At 41.7% G+C, this 23885-nt stretch overlaps 1 protein-coding gene across 1 annotated transcript in view; it reads left to right on the top strand.

Annotated features, from left to right (window-relative positions):
• Positions 1–23885, top strand: part of FBXL17 (F-box and leucine rich repeat protein 17) — a 623040-nt gene that overhangs the window by 6097 nt on the left and 593058 nt on the right. Inside the window, exons 2-4 of the mRNA XM_066603043.1 lie at positions 2923–3045; positions 5612–5869; positions 9024–9155. Of these exons, the coding sequence (XP_066459140.1) occupies positions 2923–3045; positions 5612–5869; positions 9024–9155 (513 nt within the window). The remainder of the gene's footprint in view (positions 1–2922; positions 3046–5611; positions 5870–9023; positions 9156–23885) is intronic.

Genomic DNA, 23885 nt, shown 5'->3' with positions numbered 1-23885 from the left:
GTGGACCCTCTTTAATTCCAACTACTAAAACATTATTTTCTAATCTGTTTTTATTGTCTGGGTCTACATTTTTCTTCCGTTTTCCGTACATGACCTTGGGGCTGCTGTAAGCACCATTTAGAGATATGCTTAGCAGCGCCAAGAATATGAATTTTTTAATCCCCTGTCGTTCCGCTGCCACAAGTGCTTTGGCATCGGGCCTCCTCTCTGAAGTGTTCCTCTCAGTTGTGCTTCTCCTCAGCTCTGATTGAAAAGTGTAGCGTCCCACCAGGAGACCACTACGTCTGTCAATAAGAGCTAATTGAGGAGAGAGGCGAGCACTTGGGAAAGAAGGTCGGCCTCCAAAGCACTTGTGGCAGCGGAACGACAGGGGATTAAAAGGACAGATTCTTGGTGCTACTTCTAATAAAGCTATGGACACAGATATGATGATACCTCTCTCTGCCTTACCTAATGCTATCAGCATTTTAGGTTTGGCAAACTACTAATTAAACTTTACTGAGGCTTTATATATGACTTATGACAGCCCCCCCCCCCCTCCCCTCCAAAATACAGTACTATTAAATGTGCTGCTAGGGAGTAAATAACGTTTTTGTGTGATAGAGTTTAACAACTTTATAACATTTCATTTGAATCCCTCAAAATGTTCAAGATCCCTAGTTACTGAGTGTGAATGGAGACCTCATTGTTTACTTACAGAAGCTTAAATGGAATCAGTTGTCCAGTCAGGGGGGTATAATGACAGATTCTGATTTCACCGGTCTGTCACTTAGGGCTCATGCCCACGGACAGAGCGGGATACGCCTGTGGATTTACACTGTGGGAGTAGCACGGTGGTAAACAAAACGCGCCTGCTGATGATCGCGGAAAAACGTGCATTTTTCTGCCATGTCTATTAATACTATATTAATGGAGACCTCCTGCAGCGTAAATCCGCAGAAAATAGAACCTGCCACAATTTATTTCCCGCTGCGGAAATCCGCGGTAAAATTCCGCGAGTCGGCATTGGCTGGCAGAAAAGCTATTAGCTTCAATAGAACCTAGTAGTGGCAGATTTTCATTGCGGAAACCGCGGTACAAATCCGTTTATGGGTACTAGCCCTTATACCGATAAGTTTAGTGTTTTTGCAAATCTTACTTTTGAAACTTTGCAGGGCTGAACTAGAGAAAAGTCCAAAGAAGCTCATAAATATTCATGTATACCAGCTTACTGAAATAAAGTTGGCAAACTCAATGCACTACAATACAAAACTATTGCAATGTAGTATTTAAGCAGTTGAGATTGATTCGTAACGCCCCCTATTGGAAAAAAAAAAGTTTCATAAATTTTTTTAAATATTAAGAGAAACAAAAAAAATATTAATCTAAATAATAATAGTAATAATACACCTAATTAATATTGTCACATCCTTAAAATTCAAATTGGAATAAAAATTGGTCAAAAAGTTGCATGTACCCCAAAATGGTGCCAATAAAAACAATAGCTTGACTATTGAAAAACAAGTCCTCACCCAGTTCCATCGACAGAAAACCAAAAATTCTGTCTGTCCGAATTTGGTGAGACAAAATCTAATGTTTTATGTGATATTTTTTTCCTAGGATGAGTAAGTAAATACATTTGCTGTTCCCATAATTGTACTGATCAACAGACTAAAAGTAACATGTCATGTTTACCACATAGTAAAAATGAAACCCCTGAAAAATCCTAAATAATTGTGACATTGCTGTGTTCTTCGCAATTTGTACCCCCCCCCCCCCCCCCCCCCGCTTGTCCATACATTATATGGTATATTAAATGACGTCACTAAAAACAATACAACTCGTCCCACAAAAAGCAGACTCGGATACGGTTGTGTAGAAAATCGGAAAAAGTTGTTGTCTAAACTGTCTCTGGTTCCAAGGGATTAATGGCGTTGGTTTGTCAATTAAAGCCAACAACTGATATCTCTGGAGCCGTCCCCTCTGATCAGGCCTCTGCAATGGCCACTGCACTGGAAAGTTATTAGTACATGCTGTCCATATCCTACAGGGAGAGGAATGCAAGGGCAGGAGGTGCCCTTCCATAACGCGCTTTTACACATAGCGATTTATTGTTTGAACTTGTGCAGCATGTTTATACAGGCAGATGAATCGTCTACAATTACTCTACCAGTAAATGAGAACGACTGACTGAATGACCCGGTATTTAAACTGAACGATAAGTGAAGGAGCCAACGATGCTGTTCATGTTTGCGTAATATGAATCATAATTTGTTTTGCTTATCATTTATTGTTGGATCGTTGGCTTTGTTTATACTGAACGATTATACTTCATTTTCACCCATTTAAATGTTTTTTTGTTTTTTTTTTCAATGCTAATTGTTGCATGTGAAATGGCCTTTATCACATCTCTACTTTGGCTAATGGAGCGGGGTTCCGTGAGTCCTAAATCTGCGGAGGTCAGGTAGACCCCATAGTAAAGTACAGTTATCAGCAGCATTTACACTTCATTATAGCAAGTACCAAGTAACAGAATGTATCTATACAGTTAGGCCACGTCTTGATGGCTGCAAAGGGACTCCATCTCTGTGCCACGAATGGTAAACTTGAAAGTTTAGCTCTAGAACGTCTTCCCTGCTTTAGTCTGATGGACTCTGATTATTTTTATGGAACAAACTATACGTCGTCTTCATGGAGCTGAAAGCAGCCTTACTCAATGCAAATATTAACTGTGAAACGTTCTTTCGAGTTTTCTTGTAACTTTCCCTTTGCACAGAATATATTTTTGTGGTGTCTTCGTAGTTTTGCACTGATTAGTTGGATTTCTGTCCAGTACAAAGACCTCGCGTATAGCGTTAAAAATGCAATGATCTGTATAATAGAGCGAAGTATACCAGAAACGAATTACACAGGGAGTCTCTAATATTCTGCGTTTTCTTACAGATTTTCTCTCACCTATCGCTGAATGAGCGTTGCCTTTGTGTATCTCTAGTCTGTAAATATTGGCGGGACCTCTGCTTAGACTTTCAGTTCTGGAAGCAGCTGGACATCAGCAGTCGTTGCCAGGTACTCCTCTTTTCTTGTTCTTATTTTTAGGCAAACCGTGCTGCCATTATCCTGTGAACACTTCTAGGGATTCTGTTCACTGGCAGCATGAACCCCGGACCCGTATACTCCTTACCTCATGTATGTTTTATCCTGAAATGCAAATTACCAGAGAGCCGTCCTTTTGGTGGTCCGGACCATCTTTGCTAGCCTGTGTATCTTTGAAAACACTACCCCTCTCTGCTGCAGGGACTTGCAGATGTCTTCCATACCACCGTCGCACTGGTGAAACTCTTGTGTGCGCTCCACGGCCCGGCCCATGCGCAGTACGGTCTGATGAATTTGCCCGGGACAGGAGTAGATGGTACTGTGTATACGCTGGTCCCAGATCTCTAGAGTCCTATCACTACAATGGTGATGTGGAGGACATCACTGCAGTAATGGGGGAACACATTCAGATTAGCCAAGATGGTCCGGCCAGCCCACCGGCTGCTCTCTGGTAATTTACATGTAACGTGGGAAACATAAAAACGTTCTTTGTATAGGTATGCTTCGCCTAGGATGTCTAAGAAAGTAACTTGAAAAGTGCAACATTGTTTTAATAGTATAGATGGATTAACGACAGAAAAACTGATGGCACGTTCCCTTCAAAACATTAGCAAGTCACACTGACCTGCAGGCAGGACTGTCTGCCACATCTCTGCATCCACCCCAGGGGTCCATTCAGACAGGTGTATGCGCCTCGTGTCCATGGTTCTCAGGCGTAGCTGAACTCTGCATACTATGCTGTCTCTGTCACCTGTTGGCAACCATTTAGAGCATAGATTTAATTTTATTTAACTGTTGTGATAAAACGAAAGCTGTCCTGTAATTTGTTGCTATGGACCACAGGCAACTTTTCTTTTAGACAATTTTGATAAATTTGTCCAATTTGTATTTATTTATTTTTTTAAATAGGATAACCCTCGTGTGGTACCATGGGGTCTATTTGGCCCCCGCCTTGTTCATTGCAGTCCGGCACTTGCAAACTGGTACCACACGAGGGTTAAGAATTTATTTTTGATGCCAACTTTAAAAGGCAGCAAGGACAGATTGTCCTGGGATGTAGATTACATGCGAGGTAATACATTGTAGTTTTAGCAGCTGGGATCTCTCATTTCAGATGCGTGGAGTTCTGAGTAATTGCCGGCTTTGTTGATGCAGTTAATTACCACTTATAAGCTGTTTATACAAGCAAACCTTTTTCTTTCCAACTGCTAAAACTGTATAAAGGGGCTATTCCACCCCTGGGATCATGAGAACTGTGCACCCAGAGCCCCCTTGGAATTCACTTCTTTGGGCCTGATGGAGATGCGCTCATAGACAATGAATGAATTCACCTGTGCACTCCACTGCTCCATTCACTGACTTGAGGTGCACCGTTAACATAAACCCGTGGGAGTGCAGCACTCCTGTGTCGCTCTGCAGTGGCATATTTCTGAGCCGTTTGTCAGCAGAATACGCCAGTCGTATGTCTGACAGAAAGCTGTAACGTGACATGAATAAAGCTTAAATGGTTGTCAGGTTGTAAAATATTCAAGGACTATCTGCAGAATATGCCATCATCAGTAAATCGGGGTGGATCTGCCATACAGGATACCCTCTGATCAGCTGTTTGATAGGCCAGTATGATTATGCACTAAGCTGATTTCCGCAGGAAGCACACAGCTCCATTCCTACAGGAGTGGCCACACTCGGTATTACAGACAAAGTGCCCATTGAAATAGGAATATAGGAATTTTGCCTGTAATACCACGTCTGGACACTGCAGTGGGAACGGAGCTGTGTGCTTCCTGCAGAAATCGGCTCAGTGTAAAGCCATTCTGGGCCAACAAAAAAACTGATGGGTGTGGTCCGGGGCTGTATGCCCATGCTGAGTCGCAGTTGGTCGGCCTATACCAAGGCTAGGCCAGCAATAGTTTACAACTGGAAAAGCCCTTTTTAAAGGGGTTGTCCCGCGCCGAAACGGGTTTTTATTTTTTTCAATAGCCCCCCCCGTTCGGCGCGAGACAAACCCGATGCAGGGGTTAAAAAAGAAAACCGGATAGTGCTTACCTGAATCCCCGCGCTCCGGTGACTTCTTACTTACCTGGTGAAGATGGCCGCCGGGATCTTCACCCTCGGTGGACTGCAGGTCTTCTGTGCGGTCCATTGCCGATTCCAGCCTCCTGATTGGCTGGAATCGGCACGTGACGGGGCGGAGCTACGAGGAGCCGCTCTCCGGCACGAGCGGCCCCATTCAGAAAAAAAGAAGACCGGACTGCGCAAGCACGTCTAATCGGGCGATTAGACGCTGAAAATTAGACGGCACCATGGAGACGAGGACGCTAGCAACGGAACAGGTAAGTGAATAACTTCTGTATGGCTCATAATTAATGCACAATGTACATTACAAAGTGCATTAATATGGCCATACAGAAGTGTATAGACCCACTTGCTTTCACGGGACAACCCCTTTAACTTTGAAGAACATTTTTATTTATTTATTTTTATACTCTTGTGTTTGGTGAAATAATATTAGATGTGTAATTCTCAACTGTCTTTGCAGGTGAAAGATCACATATTAGAAAGCATAACTTCCAGGTTTTGGAACATCACAGAACTCAACATTTCTGACTGCCTAAATGTGACGGATGCCGGGGTTGGGATGGTGGCAGCCAAATGTTCGGGCCTGGTGAAATACACTGCCTACCGGTGTAAGCAGCTGTCTGACTCCTCGCTCATCTCTCTGGTGACGCATTGTACATCTCTACAAAAAGTTCATGTTGGGAACCAGGACCGACTCACTGACGAAGCAATCAAGCAGGTACTATAAATGTGTCTATGACATAGAACCTGTAGTCTACATTAATTACCGAAAGGTAGAAACCTCTTCTAAAGACCTACAATGATCTGTAGTATAAACTGTTATTAGGGTGCATTCATACGCAGACAATTTTGGTACAGATCAGCGCAGAAATTGTTTTTCGCTGCAATTTTTTGTATTTATCCGCACAGATCTGAAGCAGAGTTCACCCTTTCAATTGAAGGGGCGACGTCTGCTTCGGATCAGTTTCAAAATCCAGACCATCAGTGCAGATTTTCCACGCCAGTGTGAGCGCATCCTTTTAAAGGAGCTTGAGAAAGGCTGCTGCCGCAGCTGAAACACGTTGCTCTCTTTATGCAATAAAAATAATTTCTTAACAAGTAAGCTCGATCCGATTCCATATTAAATCTTTGTCCTGATGAGTGCGGAAAACCCTTTTTTTAAAAAATTTTTTGTACCTATTTGGCTATATTCATCAAGCTTCCAATCTGGTTTGCTTGTGTTTTCCTGCGACTCTCCGTTGCTGGACGGATTAAGGATAAAAGACCACCTATATATCTACCTGGACTACAGGTGTCAGCGGGGGGCCTCGTTTAAGGTATGCCCCGTCTGACACCAGGTAAGTTATTACTCATTTATTTACCCATCGGTATCTCTATTTAAATACACCAGGCGCACCCCTAATCTACTGTTTATCCTTTTAAAGAAGTTGTCCGGTTACAGGACAACATTTCTTCAGCAGAGCTGACTTTAGTTAAAAACAATCTGAACAGTACTTACCCCTTCGCTGTGGGATTCAGCGTTGTATCCCTGCTGTGGTCCCAGCATTTATGGTGACAGCTTTTGTCACTGGAAGTCAGGTGACCACTGCAACCAATCAGAGACTGCAGTGTCACCGCTCGTTCTGACATCAGTGCTTACATCCTGAGTGCCATGATGCTTGCAATGCAGGAACGTGACGCTGCAGCCGTCACCCAGCTTTCAGTGACATAAGCTGTCCTAACAAATGCCAGGACCACCGCAGGACTGCAGCACTGGATCCTGGAAAAGTGGTAAGTATGTCTCAATTTGTGGTTTTACTACAGTCAGCCCTATTGAGGGGATGTTGTTCAGTAACCAGACAACCCCGTAAATAACCCACCAGCTTACAGTAAGAAATAAAACATTCCGCATATACAATCATTTTATCGTTAAAGGGGTTATTTGGTTATAGAAAAAATTAAAAACCCCTGCAAATGTGATAAAACTTAGAACAAAAACACTACTCCCATATTGGCTTTTAAACAATCAGTGGCTACAGTGGTCACTTGCCAAACTATTAATATAGTTACTCAGTAATGGGAGCTTTGATGTGTGGAGTAAGGTACGTGACTGCTGTGGTCATGAGCAGTATGAAACCTCTCTGAAAACTTTTTCTCCATCCCTGTACCCCTCATCTAATTGCCTGTCATACTATGGATGTTTCCTATGTATAGTGCAGTCTCTTTTCAGTGCAGTGCAGCCTCTTGTTTGATGCTTATCAGGCACTATCTGGATGCAGAGATTTCTCCATACTTTCTTTTCACTGTTCTGTGCTATAAATCCCATTATACAGCAGCGCAGCATCTCGTGAGCAGCTAGAGCCTGTACCATCTTCCAGTTGGGAGGAAGTAGCTTCTATGTATTTCCAAATAAGCTACAGACCATAAGTATACAATTAGGAGATTGAACTATCATCTCCTTCATTATAACTGTGTTACAAGAGCCTCTAATCATCATCAGTAACTGTTAGAGGAGTGTCTATGTCCCCCCTTCTAAAGAGATTGTGCGGTGGGCTTCATCACACAGGAAGTATGCTGAGAGAAACGTAAAGCCAGAATAATTAACCAAGTTAATACTATATATATAGTATTATATATATATATTATTATATATAATAATATAGTGTGTGTGTGTGTGTGTGTATATGTGTGTATGTATATATATATATATATAATATACCGTATATACCGGCGTATAAGACGACTTTTGAACACCGAAAAATCGGGTCTGAAGTCGGGGGTCGTCTTATGCGCCGGTAATACAAAAAAAAAAAAGTGTAAAAAAAAAAAAAAAATTCATTACTCACCTCCCCCGGCGTTCTGTCGCACTCCGGCAGGATGTCGCTCGCTCCTCGTCCCCGGTGCAGCATTGCTTTCTGAATGCGGGGCTTGAAATCCCCGCTTCCAGAAAGCTAGTACACACGCCGGCAGCCATGACAGCATTGAATGGCTGTGATTGGCTGAAGGCGCACGTGTTAGCAATCACACCCATTCAATGATGTCATTGAGTAGTGTGATTGGCTGAAGCCACGTGTGTTTTAGCCAATCACAGCCATTCAATGATGTCATTGAATAGTGTGATTGGCTGAAGCCACGTGTGTTTTAGCCAATCACAGCCATTCAATGATGTCATTGAATAGTGTGATTGGCTGAAGCCACGTGTGGTTTAGCCAATCACAGCCATTCAATGATGTCATGGCTGCCGGCGTGTGTATTAGCTTTCTGGAAGCGGGGATTTCAAGCCCCGCATTCAGAAAGCAATGCTGCGCCGGGGACGAGAAGCGAGCGACATCCTGCCGGAGCGCGACAGAACGCCGGGGGAGGTGAGTAATGAATTTTTTTTTTTCTCCACTGTATACCGGCGTATAAGGTGACAGTTGGGGGGTCGTCTTATACGCCCCGTCGCCTTATACGCCGGTATATACGGTGTGTGTATATATATATATATATATATATATATATATATATATATATATATATATATATATATAATAAAATATGGGAACTAGTTACTCATTGGATGGGGACAAAAAAAAAATCACTGGAGTAGCTCTTTACATGCTGGATTGCTGCGGCAGAGAACAAGTGAGTAGTATTTTTGTTTGAACACGTTTGCAGAAATTTTTTTTTTTTTATTTTTTTTATTTTTTAGTCCAATAACCCTTTTAGCCTGCCTGATGTCTTATTTTGCATTGCTGCTGCTGCAGACAATGTACCCCATTCTTCTGGTTCTGGGGCAGAGTATTTTCTTTTTCTGAGCCCAGTATGAATTCTTCTGCATAGTGGATTGCTCCAACTATATATTATTGTGTACTGTAGAATACTGTATTCTCATGTCTAACATTTCTTCACAGTTGGGTTCCAGATGCAAGGATTTGAAAGATATCCATTTTGGCCAGTGCTACAAGATCTCTGATGAAGGAATGATCGTTATAGCCAAAGGTTGTCCCAAGCTTAAGAAAATTTACATGCAGGAAAACAAATTAGTGAGTACATCCCAAACCTATGAATGCCGCTCTAACACATTTTTTGGCTGGATTTTGTTCAGATTTCACAAATTTAAATGTAATGTTGTATTTCTTTATCTAGATTCACATATGCATTTTCCTTTATGTCCATGATAAAGGAACAGTTAAACTGTATGATATAGTGTATTATCTGCCGATTTCTGCTTCGTTATTACTGGACCTGTAGATGCGCGGTTTGTGTGGACTGACCCAAAGTTTAGGTTTTTCAGTTGGAAACTCTAATAAAGATGCCTTTTCTGACTATACAGTGGGTTCTATGACAGGGCACATCCTGGAAAGCTGAAGGGCCATTTACACTGGACGATCATCACTCAAAATATGTTCAAAAGAATGAAATTGAGCCATAATCATCGCCTGTAAATGCACAACAATAGTTTACTATTCATTCACTTCTCGTTATCGTTATCGCTGATTGAGTCAGCATAAACAACATTGCTGGCTTCTCGTTATGTGTAAATACTCGGCACTTCATGTAGGAGGTGAAGCGCTGAGCGATAAGCCCTCGATCTAGCGGCGAACTCTGTCTCTCTAAATGGTCTGCCCTAGCGCTAACTTCCTTAGCGGTGTCATCAGCGCTCGTGCAGTTGTTTAGACGACTGTCGTTCCGTGTAAATGGGACGTGAAGGCTATAATTCGCATTACATTTAGCCAATGCTACTTCAAGTGTATTAATAACGTTCTGAGATTTTTATTTTTTCTAAATGTCAATGAAGATTTTCGTTGCCTGACCAGGTTAAGGAAATAAGGTTAAGAAATACTACTAGCGTGGTTTGTCTTTAACCTTTTAAGGTATTTTCACACATAGCGGAAATACTGCGAAATTTCCGCATGGGAAAATTCCACAGTGAAATTCTCAGCATTTCCGCATCAAGAACCCTGTCGAAATCTTCACTATTGGTGCAGATTTTGACTCAAAATCAGTTGCAGATCTGCAGCTCATTTCAGCATGCATTGCATCCCTCTCACCCCCAAGTACGCTGCTGCACTCAGAGCGCAGTGCACACTGGCAGCTGCTACTGAGCACCGCTGCCGGTGTTGATGTCATGCACCAGTTCCGCATCACATGACCTACAACTGCAGGGCTTAGCAGTAGTTCCTGGGGTGCGCTGTATTCTGGGCGCAGCAGAGCAGTATTAGGAGATGCGAGGGGACGGATTTGTAGTTCATTTCAAATCAAAATTCACAGAAATGCTGTGGATTTTTCTGAGGAATTTTCTGCTGCAGGGTTTCATGTGAACATACCCTAAGATCGTGTTCACCGAGTGCCCTGTTTTAGTGGTGGCAATATCCCCACTATATTGTTAGCGCTTATAAGCAGTTTGTGTCACTAAACTAACTTTTGTTTTTTTAATTAAAGCTTAGCTTGTTGTAAAACAAAAAAAGTATACTCCCCTGTCTTGACTCCCGCTGGACACAGCCAAGTGGCTCCGGCTCCCAATGGCAGTTAGTTGACTGCTGTGGTCCATTAGAGACCATAGAGTCACTGTCCGAACTCCTGGCATCAGCGCTCACATCCTGGGTTCAATGATGCAAGGAGTTCCAGACAGTGATGCTGCAGCCTCTGATTGGCCACTGTGGTCACCTGACTTATGATGGATGTACACACTGGTAGCTGGGGCCACAGGAGCTACTCAGCTGTGTCATGGGAGGCTGAAGACAGGTGAGTATACTCTATTTTACAACAGGACCAGCAGTTGGAGTTTTTTTTTTTTTGGTCATGACCTAACTTTTTCAAATTGGTTATCCTACCAAAATAATATATCAGCTATTCAGATAATAGGTGATAAATCATCCATCTCTTGAGTGTCCAACTGCTGGGAACCTCAAGGATCACCATAACGGTACAGCCCTAGTCTGCTTCGGTGATCATCGCTACATGCATTTCTATGGGACAAACAGAGATGGTGAATGGAGCCGCAGTCATACATGCACACCACTGCTCCATTCATGCAGTGGATATGGGGTGTGCTTTCTCTTGATCTCTGAGGGGCTCAGCTTTAGGACCCTCCAGAGATCACTCATTTATCACCTATCCTTTTGGATAAGTGGGGTTTTTTTTGTTTTTTTTTTATACTATTTTTTTTTCTTTTATGTTCTTTTTTTAATATTATTCATGTCAAGTATTTTTCAAGTCCTCTAAAGAAGCATATGGGGAAAAATGCCAGAAGTCAAATGCACATTCAGAACCTACTATTTTTTAGAAAATAAAGCCCCATAAATAAGCCACAAACAGAAATGCTGTGCATGTAGACCTATCGCTGATTTCATCTAGATTTCATCATAAATTCTGGCTGCAGTTGTTTTTGACAAATGACCCTGTAGCCTAAAGACACTCCAGATTTCAATGTCCAATCAGTAGTTTAGGCGAAGTAATGCCAGTATATTATCCACCATGTATTTGTCTGTATTGTGACACCGTTCACATAGTCTGTCCACATGGTAGCATCTGTGAGATACTTGGTAGTCACCTTAGTAGACGCCTATATGACAAAACACTCACGTCCAGGCACTAATGCTCTGAAGCTACTCAAATGTCTACCATTTCTCTGATTGCCGCTATCAGGACAGATGCATTATGGGACAGTGGTAGAAACCCTGATTCCTGGACACTTGTTGCATAAGTATGGGGTTGAGAATGTAATTTTATATTCCTTATAAAGGGGCACCTGTGACGTCCAACAGCACTATAAGCTATGTTATGGTGCTGTTATGGGGGACATGACAGGGAACTGGGTGACGTGTTTTTTTTTTTTCTTTTTTTTTTTTTTTGTTTTTTTTTAATACTCGCCTGCTCCCGTAATCCAGCACTGTCCCCCTTGGAAGGCGGAGAGCAGCACGTCCCATGCGTACGCTCTCCCATAGACATGTATGGTAAACTCTTCCTTCGTAAAAAAAAGAATCCTCCATGTAATTATGTCAACTGAAAAATAAAAAGTTATGACTTTTGGAAGGTGGAGATGAAAAGAGGGATGTCACTGCTCAAACTGGCTGCACCAGGGTCTTGTTATAGCAATTACAATCGTAGTGTTCTAGGTTGGAGTACCGCTACCTTTAAACACTGTACAGGCCAACAGATCTAATGAGTCACAGTAACGGCTGTAGAGGGGCATCAGTGTAACATGTTACGCTTTAGAATCCGGCACAGTCTATACTGCATAATGGATGAGTAACAATCATTGAAAGGAATATTTGGATTGTAGAACTTAATGACCTATCCTCAGGAAAAGACACCAATATCTGATCGGGCTGCTACGCTCGGGCGAGTGAGCTGATTGGTGAAGGTCCTGGGCGGCGGACCAATCGGATGCTGATCACTTTCTGCAACCTAAATCATACCATTTTAAGTGCTTTGTCGGACGTGCTGACAGAATCCCGATGGACCCGTTACATGAGGTCTGTCTGGTGTCATTGGGTCCCTCATGTGATGGATCACTTATACCTGTGAATTCTGGCATTTTTCCATAGGAGTATAGAAAAACAGAATTATAATGCACATTCAGAACATGGTGGAACAGAGTGACTTCATAGCACACATGAGCAAAGCCTCAGGGGAAAATTAACTTACGGTAGATTGATGCTTTATATGCTAATGTAAGTTTAAAGTGTTCTGAAGTGAAGTGTTCTAAATTTACTAAGGGGGTGCAAAAAAAAAAGTGAAAGCTAATTTTATATAATTCTCTATAAAAAAAAATTTTTTTCAACAAATGTGTCAATGTTTGTTTCTTTCTGTCAGAAAAATGCCATTATTGGCTAAGTAAAAAAAATAAAGTATGCACATGACAAATGCAACTGACTGATGGTGTCCGTCACCATAAAGGCTCCATTAGTAGTATTATTATTTTTAAGTCTACATATAAGGGCAGATTTACTGTAGAAAATGCGACAGTTTTGTGGAGCAAATTGCGCTCTAAACCTGTTGCATTCTTTGCTCTGCAATTGCTACTTTAGGACCCTTTTTTTTTTTTTCTTTTTTTTTTCTTCTTTTTTTATGATTTGTCTGACAAAGGGGTCTGCTTTTCTGGAAAAGGGTGTGTGGCTTAAATGGGACTTTGCACACCAAATTTTGTGCTAAATTTTTGTGCAGTTTTCGGCATAAGCTAAGCCAGCTAACAGGTGGTATAAAGTTAGACCGGACAGTCTAAAGACTCAACAAATTCATGATTCAGCAGATCTGCTGTGATAAATCTGGCATAGTTTAAGGCGGTCTAATCTTAATTTGCACCATCTAACTACTGTGTTTCCCCGAAAATCAAACCCTGTCATATTAATTTTTTGCCTCAAAAGAGGCACAGTCTTATCTTACCGCCGGCATTCCGGTTCTCGCACTGGTCTCTGTCACTGCTGCAGGCTGCCACATCCTCCTTCAAGCCAACAGAGCTGTTCTTCCTGGAAGTGGGGCTTGAATACCTACCTCCAGCAAGCTAATGCTCTGATTGGTTGATCGAGCTCCGCGTCAGCAAATGAGAGCCGGCGCTCGATTAACCATCACAGCCATTCAGTGCTTTGTCAGCTTGAAGGAGGACGTGGCAGCCTGCAGCAGCAACTGAGACCAGCGCGAGGACCGAAACGCCGGCGGTAGGTCATTATTGTATTATTTTTTACATGTAGCCTAGCTAGGTCTTATTTTGGGGGGGAACTTCTATTTAAATCCTCCCCCGAAAATCGGGATAGGTCTTACTATCGGGGAAACACGGTATTAAATAATAGTAAATATGCCCATCATGTGTATTTTTTTTTTTTCCTGGATGGCTTGACACATGCCACCAACTGAGGCTATCTGTCACCATAGACTCAAGAAATAGCACGTTGTTTATTTATTTATTTATTTATTTTTTTTAAAGCATACATTAAACACAAGATTGTATGGAGGGGGATGTATATGTTGTTACGTCATAGCGGTTCAGGATTTGTATGCTGGGGATCGTGAGCGGGACTGCTCCATACAATGCAGATGCTAACTGACACCCGCCTGCAAGAGCATTGATCAGTGCTCAGCTGACTGCTGCTATTAATCCTTTAACTGAAACCCGTTAGATGCCCTGATAGGAGTTCAGGGGTCTCGAGCGGCCCACCGGCAATGAGATTGCGGGCTGACATTAAGTTGCATGGCAGCCCAGGGCCTTCTGAAGGCCCTCAGGGCTGCCATTGCAGATTGCCTTTGAAACCGTGCTTGTGGAATGGCTTGATAGACTGCCTGTCAGATCACGGTATAATGTAATACTATAGTATTATCTCATATTGCAGGACCGATCAAATGATTGCAAGTGTAAGTCCCCTATGAGGACTAAAAAAATGTAGAAATAAATTTAAATACATTTCGTAGTACCATTGACAAATAAAACTCGTCCTACAAAAACACGCTCTCAGACTGCTATGTCTATGGCTAAATAAGAGTCATGATTTATGAAAGTGGGGAGGAAAAACAAAACAAAAAAAGGCCACATCCTTAAGGGGTTAAAGGGAATCTTTCTCATCTTTTTGTGCCCTTTCTGATGGTATGATAATAAAGTGATAGGCATAATGACAGACTGATTGTGATACTAGATGTGCTTTTATCTCTGCATGCAGTAGTTTGGGAGAAAGTTGCATTTTATTAGGCAGCAGTGCTCAGTACGGGCCACCAGATATGAGGTGAAGGAGGCGCTGACACCCGAAGACTTTGGAGGTGAGCGCCTTATCTTCAGAAATCAGCTGACTTTTATCTGTATTTTCAAAGTTAAAATGCTGTGGAATTTCTGCTGCGGACATTCTGTAACATTTCCGTCCCGTGTAAATATACACTTAGAATGTTATGGTGTGCAATTTGCTGCAGATTTTGCACTTGGGAAGCTCCACAACAATTGCACTACATGTTACGTACCTTTTTTTTAAGTTGATAGGTAGCTTAAATGAGAGACATGTAGGAGAGGCTAGCTGCAGCTCATGAATATTGAAGACTAGTGCTAATAATCATATGTAAGTTTCTACCAAACTACTGCACAGATTCTTACAGCAGACCTACTGGACATCATTTATCATTATTAGGCCTCCTTCACACGGGCGACAAAGTCGCGCGATTTTGTAGCATTGCTACGATGCTACAAATTGCATGTATGAGAAGCCCATGCTTTCCTATGAGTTCCTTCACACATGAGATGTTTTGTAGCATGCCACAAAACGACACACAAACCTCGCAGGTCCAGCGATATGCCCGCGACACGCGAGGTTTTGTAGCCCATGTTTCTCTATGGAGCCTTCCTCACTGTTGCATCGCACAAAAACGCGGTGTGCATGCGATGCGATGCAACTTTGACAATAGCAGATGCTACAAGGTCGCGTGATTTTTGTAGCGTCACATGCGACTTTGTAGCACTACAAAATCGCGGTATTGCTGCGAGAAAATCGCAGCGATATCGTACGGTGCAGTGATGCGATATAGCTGCGACTTTCTCGCAGCAATGCGGTGTCGCCCGTGTGAAGGAGGCCTTAAGAAAACCTTGTGAGCAGGATCTCTTCTCTGTGTGCAGTGTATGAGCGACAACATAGCAGCTAGTCTCCACTCACCTGCTCAGTGAACTGTTAATTGCAAATACAGCCTAAGGGCTCTTTCCCACAGGCGTGTATAGGACAGACCTTTTTACGTACGGCCAATATACGCTGTCATCTGATGCATTGCATTCCAGTGCATCAGATCACATGGCCGTATTCCTGAGACGTAAAAGTGCCCCGCCAGCCCAATATAGTGCCGGGTGTTTTTACGTTGGGCCCAAAAGATAGTCTTGGAACTATCTTTTGGACCAGAATACGTCAGTCGCTCCATGGGCTCCTCCTAAGCCCATGCAGCAGCCAGAGGTGGGAAGGAGTTTAGCAGCATGGCTGCTAAACTGCCTCCCTCTGCTCTCCTTCCCCTGTGGTTTCCTCCCTTCTCGTTCTGTGCAATGGGGGGGGGGGGGGGGTGGAGCGAAGTGCCGGCCTGTCTAACCTCCTCCCATTGCTGGCTATGGACAAAGGTCGGGGTGTGGGCGGATCTAAGCTTCTGCCCTGTCCCCGACCCTTGTCCATAGCCATCCATGGGAGGAGGTGGGACAGGCCAGAGCTTAGCTCCGCCCCTGCCACCTCCCATTGCACAGAACGAGCGGGGAGCAGAGGTGAGCCTGCGATAGGTAGGAGAAAGGGGCGACAGCGTGGTGAGCTCGGTGCATATGCGTCGGGGCCCATGCAGTGTGAACAGGCACATAAACGTTAGATTTGTGCGCCCGTTCACGAGCTTCTACGCCCCAGATGATGGCGTATGTCGACCTGCTGATAGACACTCGTGGGAATAAAGCCTAAAGAAAAGAAAGCTGGGGAAAAAAAGTGTGATACAAGTCATATAAAGGCCAGAGCTAGTGTTTATTCTGAAAATAGTGGGCATACTTTACCGCCTAAATTTTATGTTTTTACCAACCCCACAGTGTTGTTTATGTACTTGCTTGTCCGTTCTTTTATGGTGCTGATCAGTGAATTTATGCAATCAAAGTGTTGTTTTTATGATGTCACTTTACACCTTTCACCTGCTCAGTTCTGTTGTTTTTATTCTGGTTTTGTGTTTCTGTAATTGACCAGATGAATTACTTGTTTTTCTCCACTAGATGGCACTCTATTAATGTTAAATTGTTGATTGCTCAGCTTTCTCCACTAAATGCCTGTACTTTATAGAGCAATATCTGATTTGTTTAATATCCAATCTGTTGTTCCAACCTGTAGATGTAAATCTCTGTGAGAGAATGGCTGCAATGTGCGTATGCAAATATCCCACAGTATATAGACAACATAAGGGACAAATATTTACAGGTATGCAATTTTGTAAAACCATAAACGTTTGGCAGGAATGTATTGCAATATTTTTTTGAAATTTTAATTAAAAAAAATATTGTAAATGCACAGCTCTCGGATCTCTTATCGCTGGCCATTGCTATCAGTTATTTACTACTATTATTGCTAATTGGCATCATTCAGATTTTGTTAGGATAATCTGCGACTGGACTCATTCCATGCATTAGTATGCAGACTTAGTGTGTGTGTGTGTGTGTGTGTGTGTGTGTGTGTGTGTGTGTGTGTATTTATTTGTATCTATATGTACGAATGAGATTTTCCAGCTACTGACAGTGCTTTTGGTCCAATTTGTGGTATCTGAAATGGATTTCTGACTGCTGGTAGTTTTCATTTGGCTGAACCCTTTCCCATAACCACAGGGCTGTGTGGTCGAGGCCTCGATAAGACTGATGCCAAAACTCCAGTGACATGGGCAGTTTACAGTGAGTGGCGTGTGGATGCCTGCAGATGTCATTTATGGGTGCGTTCACACGTCGCTCATTTGCTACGGATTTTGGTGCAGATCTGCAGTAGATAAACCCCTTCAATTTGAATTAAGTTGAAGGGGTGACGTCTGCTGCAGATGCACAACAAAATCTGCAGAAAATCGGTGATGTGTGAACGCACCCTGTTGTGGTTCTGGAAATGTCCAGTACAAGGAAGACTTCTTCAATAAATCACAATTTTAAATGTTCTAAAATGTGTTGATTACTTACATCTGAAAGGCTGAATGTACTTCAGTCCACTTCCGTCTGAGATGGACAGAACTCGCACAGAAAAAGAACCCATTCGTTTGATTGGATTCATTCACACATGCGATTTTTAATTTGGACCAGTTGAGTTGGTATTTTTGTCTGATTTTATTTATTTTTGTTCGGAAATTGCCTATTTTCTATGTGAGCTTTCAAAAAACTGATCACACTCCTATTCCATGGGATTACATGTGAGTGCATTCTGTTTTTTATACATGATACTATGGAGACCACAGGAAAAAACGAATGCATAAATTCCTAGAAAATGCATTAAAATTGCCCAGAAAACAGTTAGTTTTTCAATGATCATTATCACACTCACCAATGTGAACACAGCCTGCTTACTCTTTCACTCTTCTCTATTGATTTTTGTCCTATATATACACATGGCTAGAAGTCTGCTTGGATATACCATATGATTTAGCACTTCAAGCTCTTCTTCAGGCTTATTTACACAGACGATTTGTCACACGCGATCTTGGTGTCTTGCTAGATGCACAGAAATTGCACATGAAAGTAACCTATTATTTGTAAGGGGTTAATTTACATGAGCATTTTTTTTTTTCTTGCAGCAAGAGTGAGATTGAAAATAATCGCAGCATGTTATATTTTGGGGCAATTCGGGGAATTGCCCATTGTTTCCTATGGGGAAAAAATACAAGTTCACAACCATGATTCTATGATGCTGCTACTAATTGGTTGATTTATTTACTGCCTCTCTATAGTAAGACTACCTTTTGGATTACAAGTGCTGCAGTCATTTGAGTCATTACATTTATGACACATTTTATTCTTTTTTGTTTGCACCTAAAGCAAAACCTTAAATGATGTGAAAGTTCAAGCTTAAAGTCTTAAATGCATGTTTTTTTATTTTCTTTGCTCTTATGAAAAAAAAGCGAGGAAGTGATGGGTGGAAGAGTTGTCAGGCGGCCTCTCTGCTCATTATAGAGCTGGTTACACAGGGGACATTACTGGTTCATTAAACAGGAATGTGCTGAGTTGTAAGGGATAAATAAAGATGACTAGTGGCCTGTGGCAGACAGCAGGGCCCGGCGATGTACCGCATTCTACAGACAATATGTGGTGGTAGAATATTCATGGTTAGCATAGAATTAAGATTTTAGACAAACACTGTGACCATTAATTATCAGGTCAATTACCACATAATTAATTTTGCAGCCACACTGACCCAGGGCTCTTGGTCTTATCTTGGATGCGGCCGCACAAGACCTGGGACCTTACCCTCAGTCCTCTCCTCCTTTTACCTGAGTCTCACCTGTACAATGGGAATACTGAAAGCAGAAGGGGACCGTTTCTTTTTTCAGTTAGAAACTTATTTTTAAAATAAAAATTGACTTGATGGTCACACATAAGTGGAATTGTGACGATCGAGCAGCACTTGGCTTCTTGAGTAATTTGTGTTATTTTTCTCACGATGGGTAGTAGACCTTTACACATAGCCTTGAAAAATCAAAATGCAGTTATGTTGCCCCAGTAGGTATGCTGAGATTCAGGCTTATTTATTGGAAATAGTTTTTTGTTTTTTGTTGCCACCTTTAAGCAGTGTGTAAAATCAATTACTAATCTAGAATTAAACATGAGTTTTCTGTACAGCTTTACTCACTTTTACGGACTCCACACACTATTCAGTTCAATATAGGGCAGAGGAGAAGCAGACTGAATTAGGCTAAGTCAACATTGTAATTACATGAACAGCACGCGGCCCTGTTATAGCCTATGAGACCATTCACATAGATGGGGTGTCATATTCCTGTTTGTTTCGTGGCACCCTCAGTGAGCCTCCTTTATACAGTTGGAAGTACAGTGCAGAGAAATCAGTCTGAATGTGCTGCGTCCGTGTATATTGGACCGCGCACGGACTCTTGGGTACAACTCGGTGACGGCTAGTGTGCACCTAGCCCTACTGTAGTCCTTTGAGAGAGAACATTGGCTAGATAGACTAATACAAGAAAGAGGAGTATCTTTAATGACTTTAATGCTTGATATGGAATGGCAAGCTCATAGCAATATCAGCACTCATTCAGAAAAGCCATGTCTCTGCAATGAGTTTGTCAGAGGGTGGAAGTGTAAAGCAAGCCACGAGGCTTGGATAATCAGTGGCCATGACTGGTCTGCAGCTCCACTGTCATAACGTCCTCTTAGGAGTAGTCTGAAGCATAAATGGCTAAGCATTGTGGTGGTTTTAGCCTTCACTCAAGGTTTTTCATGTTACTTTATATCACGTCGTACTTTTTTTCCTCATCGACTACTGTTGAATATGCTTCACAAAAACCCTAGTTTGCCAAAATTGGAAGTATGGTGCACAGAACTACAGAATGGAACTACAGCCACACTCTCTTTTTGACATCTTTATTATGTGTTTTATGAAGAACTGCTCATTTCAGATGACAACGTCTGTCATTTCATATGGAAAGCCACCATTCTCTCGTGTTGACAGTGAGTTATGGCTTCGGCCTCCTCTTTGTTTAGAAGTTGTATGTGTATTTTTGTGTTGTAGCTGTGATTTACATAAGCATAATGTTCCTTTCATGAAATAATGAGGTACCTGAGTGCCAAATTCAGCAATGTGTTCTTTACTCCTGACTCATTAATGGAGTTAATGGTTTAATTGGTTATATGAATTATTGTCGTTAGAACTCATGCACTTCGATTAATTATCCGCTGTGCAGAACACATTCAGTTTCTGTTAGATTTCATTAATAAATGTTGACTTATTATTCTTTAACGATTAGCTTGTTCTTCAATACTCCATTGTTTTATGAGTGCTCCTTGTAGTATTCTATTGTTTTCGAGCCACCAGAGATCACAGCCAGGATCATAGATCTCTGAACTCGAGTGCCATGTACTCATTGTGTGATTATAATATAAAATGTACTACTCTCATATTTTATTAGTAAATTTGCATAGAACCTAAACAACCCATCACTGATATATGTATGATTTGAAACTTTAAGATTCTACACTGTAACAGATTGTGTAATATGGACTATTGGACTATTGTTGGGTTAAATGAAAACTGATATCTTATTAAAGAAGTTATCCAGGCAGTGAAAATATGTACACAGTCCGGTATGACCCAGCAGTGCCATCACCCACTGCCATTTCTCGCTCAATCCAAACATCGGGCCATGTGGTTACAAGACATATTCCGTCTTCCTATTGTCAGTGAAAAACTCATAGGGGGCTGGTTGTTTGGATAATTTAATTAGACAGCCCCCTGTGTGTATGTCATTGCATAGTATGAAGCTACAGGGCCTCCATATGTCTCTGTATAGACCCTATATGACACCTATAGCGTTGGAGGAGATCTTATCTAAATGTGCATGAATTCTGGCATACATTGCACCAATAATCATGTAAATAATTGTGTGCTTTGAGAATCTCATTTCACAATATTTCCCAACCTTCTTGGACATTTCTGTCCTTAAGAACATCCAGCCATTGGATCCTTTCTACCCTCTTTTCAGTAAAATCTGCCTTTCTGAAATCCAACCTTGAGGTCTGAGTTTTCTCAAGTCTTACTCTCTTTGTTATCCAAAATTCAAGGATAGAATGATCACTGCCTCCTAAGGTCCCAGCCACCCTTACTTCCTCAACCATTCCCTCTATGTTGGTAAGAATTGGTCCAAGGTAGCAGATCCCCTTGTTTTCTCTTCTACCTTTTCGAAGATAAAGTTGTCAGCAAGAGTGGATAAGAATTTGTTGGATCCATTACTTTAGCCTGAGAGAGATTCCCAACAATTGTCTTGATAGTTAAAATCTTCCATGATCACTATGTCATGCTTTATTGAGAGCTTGGCTATCTGATGTAGAAAAAGTTCATCCATATCCTCTGTTTGTCCAGTTGGCCTATAGTAAATGCCTACAATGGTGTCTTTTCTGTTGTTCTCCCCTTGTATTCTTACCCAAACAGTTTCTACAGAACTACCATGCTCTGAAGCTTGAATCTCTGTGAAGATGAATGTTTTCCTAAGGGCTCCTGCACACTTGCTTTTTTCTTGCGCGTTTTTTTCACGCAATATTGCTGCGTTTTTTTCACACAATTGTCAGTGGGACTTTCTAATGTTAAAAATGCGTTGCAATTTTGTGCTTTGCAATTTTTGTACAACGTGTTTTTTAACATTAGAAAGTCCCATTTACAATCACGTGAAAAAACACACTGTGATATTGTGTGAAAAAAGAAGTGCAAGAAAAACGGAAGTGTGTAGGAGCCCTAACATATAACGCAACACCTCCTCCCCTTTTTTAGGTCTGTTTCTTATAAATAAGTTGTATCCTTTAAGCCTTGTATTCCAATCATGTGTATCATTCCACCAAGTTTCCGTGATACCCATGACATTATATTTCTCTTCCTGTGTTAGGAGCTCCAATTCTCCTTGTTTGTTTCCCATGCTCTGGTCATTTGTGTAGAAACATTTTAGTTTGTGATCGGTGTCTCATGCTCCTCTACTTTCCTTCTGAATTTTTTTTACTTTGTTTTTTTTTTCCATTTCCAATAACAAGGTTCTGAAATGTATTAATTAACTGTATATTTTTACCCGGCCTTTCACTTCCCTTCTCAAATTGTTCTAGTTTAAAGCTCCCCTAATGAGTGAGGCAAGGTGCCCACCAAATATATGCTTACCTGTTTTTGTAAGGTGCAACAAGTCTCTAGCAAGCAGTCCATCATATAGGTAATTCACTCGATGGTCTAGAAATCCAAATCCTTGTTGACTGCATCATCGATGTAGTCAGTTGTTCATGTCTAGAATCCTGTTCCATCTCCTTAATTCCATGGCCATCCACTGGGAGGATCCATGGCCATCCCTGTGCTCCTAGTTCCTTCATTTTCCTGCCAAGGTCTTCAAAGTCTTTGCATATAGTTGCAAGGTTGTTTTTGCAGTGTCATTTATCCCTACATATATTAATAGGAATGAGTAGCAGTCTGTAGAGCTGAAGAGTCTTGATGGCCTTTGATTTGTGCGTCTGGAAGACAGCACAGCTCTTGTGAGGTTATGTCAGGTCTTCAAACAGCTGCCTTTGTTCCTTTCAGGAGGCATTCCCCCACAGTCAGCACTCTCCTTTTTGAGATCCTGAGTGCTTACTACACAACTCTTTGTGCAAAGTAATTTCTTGATGTACCTGTTAATTGTTCTCGTACGCGAGTGCCTGGTACCTGTTGCTGAGCAGTATGGTTGCTGACTCATGCTTCTTGCGGTCGCATGGTCCCATTCCTATGATTCTGAAGGTAAAGGGAAAATTTAGTTTCCTTCAGCATTCTGAAGATTTAAGGAAATCCTCAGCTTTCTTAATGAGTTTCAATGTAGCTATTCTCTCCTGAAGACTTTGAACCCTTTCCTCCAATAGAGATACAAGCTTGCATTTCTGGCAGGTAAACTTTTGGCTTTTCCTTTTGGTAGGTCTGTAAACATATAGCATACATTGCAACTCACAATATGACTACTTTCCCCTTCCGTATTGCACATAGTCATTTGATGTCCACTTCCAGACTTCTAAAAGTCAAGAATTTTCATAAGGATATTTAACTTATAAAATTTTACTAGGTGGTGATGACCTTTTGAGCAGTTAGACTCGACTGAACCCCACAATCATCCAACTCACAGTGACTCCTAACTCTTCCCAGAATGCATTGGAATAAGCAAATTATCTTCATTGAGCACACAACCCTCCAACAGGTCCTAAGAGGATATCCTATAGAGCGAACACCTGTGGCAATATCTGAGGCACCGACAAGAATTACATCACCTGTGCAGTACTACATAAATTCTGAAAACCCAACCTATTGGGGACTGGAGATTCGGAAATGCTATGCCAGATTATAAATTGATGACCTTTACTAACAATATCACATTTTGTAACATGGAAATAGGGCTGGACTAATAATCAAATTAACTGTATTAATCACTATTTTGCTGAGATCTGAATCTAACATTTGTCAGAGTTTTGAAATTGAGATTAGCCCTGCCCCTTATTGGCTGGGGGAAGATACGGTGTACAGGTCACTGGAGAATGGGGCTGTGATGAGGTGTGAGCATAGTACATGGGGGTGAGGTTTGGATGATTGTTGGGTGTATTAATTAAT

The sequence above is a fragment of the Eleutherodactylus coqui genome, chromosome 5 (assembly GCF_035609145.1).
Source record: "Eleutherodactylus coqui strain aEleCoq1 chromosome 5, aEleCoq1.hap1, whole genome shotgun sequence".
NCBI classification, from domain to species: Eukaryota; Metazoa; Chordata; class Amphibia; order Anura; family Eleutherodactylidae; genus Eleutherodactylus; species Eleutherodactylus coqui.
Note: the sequence above shows the minus strand (reverse complement) of the source record. Positions and strands in the feature narration are given on the sequence as shown.